At 38.8% G+C, this 8,160-nt stretch overlaps 2 protein-coding genes across 6 annotated transcripts in view; both read left to right on the plus strand.

Annotated features, from left to right (window-relative positions):
- The first annotated feature begins 1,122 nt into the window (after nt 1–1,122).
- Nucleotides 1,123–4,500, plus strand: LOC116382161 (uncharacterized). Its single transcript, XM_031844961.1, has 5 exons — nt 1,123–1,201; nt 1,878–2,204; nt 2,636–2,950; nt 3,423–3,585; nt 3,911–4,500. The coding sequence occupies exons 1-5, from the start codon at nt 1,168–1,170 to the stop codon at nt 4,074–4,076; spliced, it is 1,005 nt and encodes a 334-aa protein (XP_031700821.1). The 5' UTR covers nt 1,123–1,167; the 3' UTR covers nt 4,077–4,500.
- Nucleotides 4,501–5,945: 1,445 nt separating this feature from the next.
- The window catches only part of LOC116382162 (C4b-binding protein alpha chain-like), an 8,011-nt gene continuing 5,796 nt past the window's right edge, over nt 5,946–8,160 (plus strand). For all 5 annotated transcript variants that reach the window (XM_031844962.1, XM_031844963.1, XM_031844964.1 and 2 more), the window contains exons 1-6: nt 5,946–6,045; nt 6,725–6,817; nt 6,934–7,122; nt 7,292–7,391; nt 7,642–7,718; nt 7,812–7,991. In XM_031844962.1, the coding sequence (XP_031700822.1) occupies nt 6,760–6,817; nt 6,934–7,122; nt 7,292–7,391; nt 7,642–7,718; nt 7,812–7,991 (604 nt within the window). In that variant the 5' untranslated portion in view covers nt 5,946–6,045; nt 6,725–6,759. The remainder of the gene's footprint in view (nt 6,046–6,724; nt 6,818–6,933; nt 7,123–7,291; nt 7,392–7,641; nt 7,719–7,811; nt 7,992–8,160) is intronic.

An 8,160-nucleotide genomic window follows, 5' to 3' on the forward strand; every position in this document is an offset into this window, starting at 1 on the left:
AAACTTACTGTCATTTGTCTATGGGTGACCAGTTTCTAATTTGACTACGTAGGATTAGGCTTTAAAGAGGGAGGAGCTGCGTTTCAAGGAACAATGGCATTAAGTCATGTGTACAAAGCTTCCCTTTATAGCAAGCTGGATTAGAGTATGATAAATAAAATAAACAACTATAATAATTCAACATATTTGTACTGTGTAAGATTTTCTTACTGCTAGCATAATGCTATAAAGATGAAAATACCAGTAACAAAATGATAAGGACTACGTAATGAGAACCAGCTTACCAGAGAAGTTGACATGCAGTTCATGTAAGAGGAGGCAGCCTAACTGCAATTTAGTTGACATGATGCAGACAACAATGAATTGCATGCTGGATCCAGCAGGTGTTGCACAACAATAGTATGGTGACATCTAGTGGCTTTGTGGTAGATTAACCCAAATAGATATTTTGTTTTTTTTGATTTACACAGTGGTTTGTGTGATTTTATAGGCAAAATCATTGCCTGTTGCCTGTATGTCTAATTTGACTTCCTGGCTCAGGAGCCAGTGGGCAAGGTAGGGAGGGACATCAAGAAGCTGCCTACATCTGAGTAAATTGGGACTCAGCCTATTTGGATTCTTCTCGGATGTCTCTCCTCTCTCTTCCTCCCACCAACATGGTTTGGTGAAGATTTTATGTTGTGTTTGCACCCATCACAAACTACACTCCTTCATACGGTGTATTCATTACTGACCTGATAAACATGATTATTGATATTTTACCTTAAGTTTACAATTAACTTCATTTGATTGAAGTTAATTTTGCTGTTTTTGTCACTGACCTTCGGCCAGCTTGTGACATAGTAGAAACCCAGTCTAAATACAAGTGACTGAGTTAAATGGCTATCTCAAATGTGGAAGAACAAGTCAAACTATAATGTGTGTTGCCATATTGAAAGTGCAGTTTTCTCAGTTTCTGAGAAATGTACTTATGAAACCAACGTTTCAAGGGGGGTTTTAATGACACTCTGAGGTAAATGTGGCCAATATGTCACTTGTGTGTTCGGGGCATAACAGCGTGCGAAGGTATATGTCCTGCAATGTACCTACAGGAAGCTACTTCATCATAGTCCACCTCTACAGCTTCTTGAGTGTTAAGATCTCACTCTCCTACTTTAAGACGTCAAAATGAGGACACTGTGTCTGATTTTGCTTTTTCATGGTGAGTGGACTATGATTTACAACTTGTATTAATAATACTAATACTCCTTTTATTTATTCTAAAAGTTCCAAAAGAGAAACTCATTTATTTATGACTTTTGGAAAATGAGAAATAGGTTATAATCTCCATTTAAGGGGGCAGTTTTTTGTGCAGATATCTGTTCAACAACATGTAACGGTACCGGTATTTTTATTAATAATTCAAACTTGATTAGTAACTTGAAAAGTAGATTAAAGACTTCACACTTATGTAGGCACATGTTATATTCAGCAGTCACACTGGAGTAACTACTGTGCCATATTTACGTACATATATGTATGAATTTGGGATATGCATTCTATCATGTTATAGTCTTACAACATACAGTCATTCTTAAAAAAGTATTTACATGTGCAAATGTTATTTCATATGGGACATTTTCAGTTTCATTTAAAGTAGCTGAAAACCAATATGTGATGCCAACCCACATGCACTTTGAATTTACATTGGGTGACCCATTGTTGTTTTACATGTTTTGCAAAGCTTACAAGGTTAATATTAAAATGTGGGTAAAAAAATAACAATGAAATTCCTTAAATTGAAAGTTGATTTTATTGTGGAACAGCCTGGAACAAGTTATGTATCTGATTGCTGTGGCTGTGAGCAGTTTCATTCTGATTGGACTCTTGTCTTACAGCAAGTCTTCAGCTCCAGTGTGATAAAAGCTACATCACAGCACATATTGGAGGTGAACTCAACCTAATCTGCAATTACGACACAACCCGATTCCTGTACAGTAAAAAGTACTGGTGTCGAGGGAACTCTAGAAAAACCTGTGAGATTTTGGTAGATTCAGAAAGTAAAACTAAAAACACACGCAGGTCTCACATAATAGATGCAAGAAGAAGAGGGCTGATTGTGAAAGTCACGGATCTCCAATTTGACGACACTGGAGTGTACTGGGTTGGGATCGACAAAATATATGCTGACATCATGACATCACTTAATGTGGTCATCACTGAAGGTAAGAATAAATCAGAATCACAATATCAGAAACACATTCTCACGCCCCAACTCCTCGAATACCGATGCTTGGTCAGTGGCCCTAAACTACAACTGTGAGGTACCCCTCTGACGTCAGTTTGGACATGTCAACAACAACACGTCATCTTCCACTCGTTGTATGCTTAGCCTCTTTTCATAATAAACGTTTGTCTCCACGGGAAGTTAAGGTTAGGCAAAACAAAAAAAGGTTAGGTGAGGTTTAGGAAAATAGCGAGGAAGTTAATAATGCGTTGATATTAGATGCCTACTGGCACTGACCAATCGTCGGTATTTGACGAGTTAAAATTGAGACCAGATAATTAGAAACATGGAAACATGGAACACAGGAAATGTATTTCTATATAATGTAAAGCTGAATTCAAATATATTGCGGTCTACTTTTTTTCCCAGTTCCAGTATCTAAACCGAGGCTTCAGCCCTTGAGCTCTCTGGCGGACAGGCTAACGTGCTGGGGGAAGTCAGTGACGGTGCGCTGTGGTTGCATAAAGGGCACAGGTGTTGGTTACGTCTGGTACCAACGCACACACCACGATTATTTGCTCCACCGCTCGTCAGACTTGCACCTAGAATGTGGCACAGTACAGAAGGACAGCGATTATTACTGTGTTGCCAGTAATAACATCAGCAGTCAGGAGAGTGACGTCCTCTCTGTGCAGGTGCTGATGCCTGCAGACCGCAGCTGTGTCTATGTAGTTACTATGCAGGGTAAGCACAGATGTGATGCTGTATTCTCGCCAAAACAAGAATTAGTAACAGTTACTGTGAAGCCTATGTTTTTGATTATTTAAAAATGTTTATTGTTAGCTATACTGTATATTGTTTATATAATGAATTAAAGCCCTAGTGTGCTGGGTTTGACTTTGGTGATCCTTAGTGGCCGTATTTAAAAAGACACTGTAGCAAACAGAGTGCATACCAACCCTTCCCCTAATCAACCTCCCATCTGACCCATGACACATACATGACACATACAGTACACTGCACTAGTTTATAATGGGATTGTTTTATTTCAAAAATTACAATACAAAATCATACAAAAAGGGGCTTTCGATATGATTGTAATACATTATATAGGCTTTACAGAATGGACTGACAGGATCTGATTTGTTAAAACTGTTATTGCACAAAGCACAAGCTCATGAAAGAATTCCATTGTAATGTTATTTTTGCTCATCAGGCCAACCCCTTTATGACTGTGACGACAGAATGAGCACCACCACTGCCACAACTCCACCTCTGACTACCTGGCAAGCTACCATGAAAATCCACTCTGACACAAGAAACACAAGAAACAGGTCTTTACCAATCAATCAAACTGGTCAAGATCCGTTTTTCAGCAGGTTAGACTACAACACTATATGTTTTAGATTAATTCATTAAAGGTTCTCTATTCGATATTCAGAGCATATAGCAGCAAACAACTATTTGCTGTAGAAAAATATAGCCAGATCCCAATCAGATAAACACTGTTCGCTGTTGCTGTTGTTTGCACTCTTTGCACTTTTAGCATCGTTAGCTGCAAGCCGCCAAATCAGCCGACGCTATGTTGAGAGCCGCTGAGAGGCAATAAATATGCTCTGAATTGTGTCTTTAGCACCTTTAATATATCTTTGAATGGATCCACAAAGTGAAAATCAGTCACCAATCAAATCTTTGTTTTCACAGGGCATGGACAGGAGTGCCGTTTTGGTATACATTGCTGCGTTGGGGTTCTTTTGTGTCCATATTGATATTTTTGTGCGCAGTACTCAAAGCTACCAAAGCAAGACACAAACGTGCCAAAAGGAAGAGAAGAGTTTGTACCAGGCCAATGCCCCAATTGGCTCATTGACCTCATTTTTACAGCAGTCGTTCATAAGTCATATCAGCTCATGTGACATTGGTTTGTGGTGTTATTATTTTTACCATGGTTCTTTTATAACACGTGAGGATTTGTAAAGAGTCTGGGTCATAACGATGATGTTTATCACAAATAATAACTTTTACAAGTCATCTGAGGCCCTTGCTTGCCTTACCAAGAGGTGAAAAAAGAGGAATGATCTTTGACCACATGTTCATGCTCAATTACTAGGTCACTATGATAATATTGTATTTATAACATAATATTAGAATGGAATAGTTTAAATAAAGGCAAACAACTTTTTTAATGCCAGCTAGGAAAGATGACCATGACTCTTGATGAGTAAGGAGGCCAGTAAAGCAAATGCTTTACTGGAAGTTTGAGTGTTTATTTCCATTCCATTCTTCCATGTAAACCTGTCATACAATAGAATGTTAGGAAAAGGGGGCGTGTTTCAGGCCCTGTAATTTTTACAACAGAAAGCCAAACCCACATATCCTGACCACAAACAGCACGGCTCTCATCTCCACAATGATCAAAACTAATGAAGTCCATGCAGTAGCACTGACTTCTAGTATGTTAGCTTTATATTGATACATGAGATTGATTTGAGAGACAATCCAATGAAAGTGTGTGTGTAAATAAAGCTTGTTGTTGTTGCAGATTATGTTTCAGTTAATGTAAACCAGTTACAGGTTCCATCTAGAGTCTATGAGTGATGCAGCCTTATGTACACATGGATAGTTTTTCAGAATCTAAAGAAATGCAAATACCTCTTTCCACATATTTTAAACGAATCTCTTGCACAAACAATGATTCAGCGGTGAGGTGTTTTATGGCACGGAAATGTATTGTCTTAGTTGGTTTGATCAAAATTCCAAGGGTTGGCGGAGATATATATGACTGGGCGGTGGCCTGGTGTCTGGAAACATCTATTCTCAGTGCTAGAAGCTGCAGGTCCCTAAGTCAGTACTGACATTGGAACATTGTCAAAATAATTAAAAATACAACTTTCAATTTTCAAAACTTCCTTACATAAGTCCTGTCTTATTTTTTAGAGTTTGGAAGTGACTTAAAAGGGAAATGGGCTTTGTGAGAATAATAGTGAAAGAGGGACATTTCCTAAAAAGGCCAACAACTTAAGCTAAGTGGGAAGTACATCACTTCCTCATATTGACCCTGCCAGGGTTGGGTCTATTACATCATGCTCTATGAATGCCTTGTTACCATTGAAATAATTGGCGGATTGTGACTGGCCATGAGAAGAAACATGACCCCATGACTCATGGCGTTGATTTTAGACAGATTTTAACATTTCAAACTACATGTAATGAGTATTGAAATGAAATGACAAATGAAACGAATGTTTACAGGAGAGGTCAAAGTATTTTGACATCTTAACATATTATTTTACAAAATATGTTGCTAGGGCAAAATCTTTATTACCGGTTAAGATACTCTGTAAAGTAGTGTGAATCAGCTCGACCTAAAACATTAATTTAGACTACACATCAATGTATCAATAATTATAATCCAGTTATGTGATAGCATTATTCAGAAATGGGGCATTATGCATAATTTTGACAGAGCTAACACTTTAGTCCAATTTTTATTCAGGAGTTTGAATGTGAATGTGTGATTTATAATTGTCACCGAGTATTTTTAAACAGTAAATAAATGATTGGCATTAATAAAAGTGCGTTTGTATTGTTGGGAGTTTTCATGAACTCATCCTACATCGTGATCCATAACTTTGTCTCGTCAATATTCAAGTTCCATGCGCTAACTGCATTGAGAGATAGACTGTATGGTTGTGAAATTGAGGATATGATGATGCGTCACTGATTAAAAGGCCACGCCTATTTCCGACAAGGAGTCAAGTCAGGCAGCCGTGAGGACGGAAACCAAATTCACCATTGTCGTTGAGCTGCTGCCATTGTGATTCTTCACATGTACTCGGGTAAGTGAAATCCGATTATCCGCTGTTTATAACAAGCTGTGCTACGAACCCAACCGAAAACGGAACCGGGACACCGCTCAAACGCGACTAAAACGATGTATCGTTGACGTTTGTTGATGTTACGATAGCTAAATAACGTTAGCTTAACCCAGTCTGTGTTGACGGGAACCGTTGCGATTCCACTGAATTTGAGAATGTGTTGATAGTGAGCGAATTAAAAAAACGCAATTGAACGCGATTTAACGTTTCCCCCGTGCCCCGGGGATCCTCTGGTGATTCGGCGTAGATCATACATAAACGGAAGTTAAAGTTCGTCTTTTACACCGTTAGTTTAGCCGTGACACGGTGCCGCCCACATGCATGATGTAGTTTCACGGGCTGTTACAGTGGCATCTTTGTCACTTTCATTTTTAAACGTATGCCGAATTTGCCAGTCGAAACTGCAGCTACAGACAAGTTGTGAATTATCTCTGTAAGGTTAGGTATATAAGCTGTGTCACGCTAATTGGCTAAAATTGAAATATTTGTAATGCAGTTAGACGTTACGTTTTCTTAAATGGGCGACACAGCATAAGCAACTCGCTGTTATTGATAACTTGCGTGTGTGTGATTGGCTTGAGTGGAATCAGCGCCAGCATGAACCATGTTAACCAAGTTATTATTTGTCTTTGCCACAAAGCTCATTGACTTCAGTCAGACTTTCCAGATCCCGCCATGAGTGTCGCTTACTTCTTACTACTGAGCAGTCTTGCCCTTGCCATTAACGCTCAAGGTGAGTAGAGCGGATAATCTTATAACATCCTGTGTGATTATACACAAACTGGTGTTTAGTATTACGTCATCTTGTCCTCGCGTCTGGTGTTAATCTCTCGCTCTCTTTCTTTATAGCTCAAAACTGCTCCGCACCAGTAGGAGGAGCCAACATGGGATTGAAGGGCAGTGACATTCTTTTGAAAACGTTCCCAAATGGGCTCAAAGTTTCTTTTGCCTGTGATACTGGCTACATAACCAGAGGAGGGTCTCCAATCATTACTTGTACTGATGGCAGTTGGAGTCCTGTGAACCTGAAATGCGAGAGTGAATATCGGCACTTTATTTTTACATTCAAATTCATAATAACAATATTTAACAAGTTTAAACTGGCATTATTATTGTTTTGTTTTTCTGGTAAATATTGTTCAACCAACAAATACATTCTGGATGAATAGATTATGAGTCATTCGGACACAATGTGTGTTTTTTTCAGTAAGGAGCTGTGGCAATGCTGGAGAAGTGGCTAATGGACATGTTGGTTACCCTGAAGGGAGTGACTTTGGCGCTAAACTAGAGGTGACCTGCAAACCTGGGTTAGTAATAATCTGATGGCTCATGTTCAGAAAATTTGTTTTTTAATCTAATTGTGAAATCTAACTAACTCTAAAATGTCAGCACCCATTATGTTTTCAAAATCAAAAAAGTTATTCTGATCAATGTGGGTGTTCAGTAGGGCTTATCAGTCAGTGTTGTCATGCTAAATCAAAGGGCTAACACTGATCCTTCTTGACATTTGTTGTCCGAAGTCAAATTTTTTTATTTTATTTTTTATTCCCTAATTAGTCACAGATTGGTTGGCAGAAGTCTCAACATCATTTGTGGAGCTGAAGGGTGGCATGGCAGGTTGCCTGAATGTGAAGGTTGGTAATCTCTGTGTGTTAATACAGGGCACATGACGAAATATAAACTCCGTTTCTAGTTCCATTCTAATAGATATCACTTTTATTTTGCAGTGGTGAATTGTAGTCCGCCAGATTCAGTAGTGGCTGGCACTTTCAGTCCAATACAGGAATCCTATCACTTCCAACAAGTTGTACAGTTCAGTTGTGACAACGATTATACACTCGATGGACCAAAATCATTATCCTGTTCAGAGGATGGAACATTTAACCCCGCTCCTCCAACATGTGTCTGTAAGCGTTTTTACTTTTTCCCTCGCAACTCTTTCTCAACACTTTCCACAGTGTAAATTCAGCTGTGACAGATAAACTCACATACTGTGGAGAAGGTTATTTTGGGCAGTTGTATTAATTTCTATTTAATTTGTTCTTTGCCTGCAGCGGTTCAGTGCAAAGATCCCGA

Source organism: Anarrhichthys ocellatus, unplaced genomic scaffold, assembly GCF_004355925.1.
Source record: "Anarrhichthys ocellatus isolate YVR2014 unplaced genomic scaffold, GSC_Weel_1.0 scaffold5, whole genome shotgun sequence".
NCBI lineage: Eukaryota > Metazoa > Chordata > Actinopteri > Perciformes > Anarhichadidae > Anarrhichthys > Anarrhichthys ocellatus.

What these genes read in the sequence shown, in the direction of transcription:
- LOC116382161 (XM_031844961.1), top strand. Translation starts at nt 1,168, where the DNA reads ATGAGGACACTGTGTCTGATTTTGCTTTTTCATG. An exon ending in CTATGTAGTTACTATGCAGG is followed by an intron (nt 2,951 to 3,422) that starts GTAAGCACAGAT and finishes TTTGCTCATCAG; the next exon opens with GCCAACCCCTTTATGACTGT. An exon ending in CAAGATCCGTTTTTCAGCAG is followed by an intron (nt 3,586 to 3,910) that starts GTTAGACTACAA and finishes TTGTTTTCACAG; the next exon opens with GGCATGGACAGGAGTGCCGT.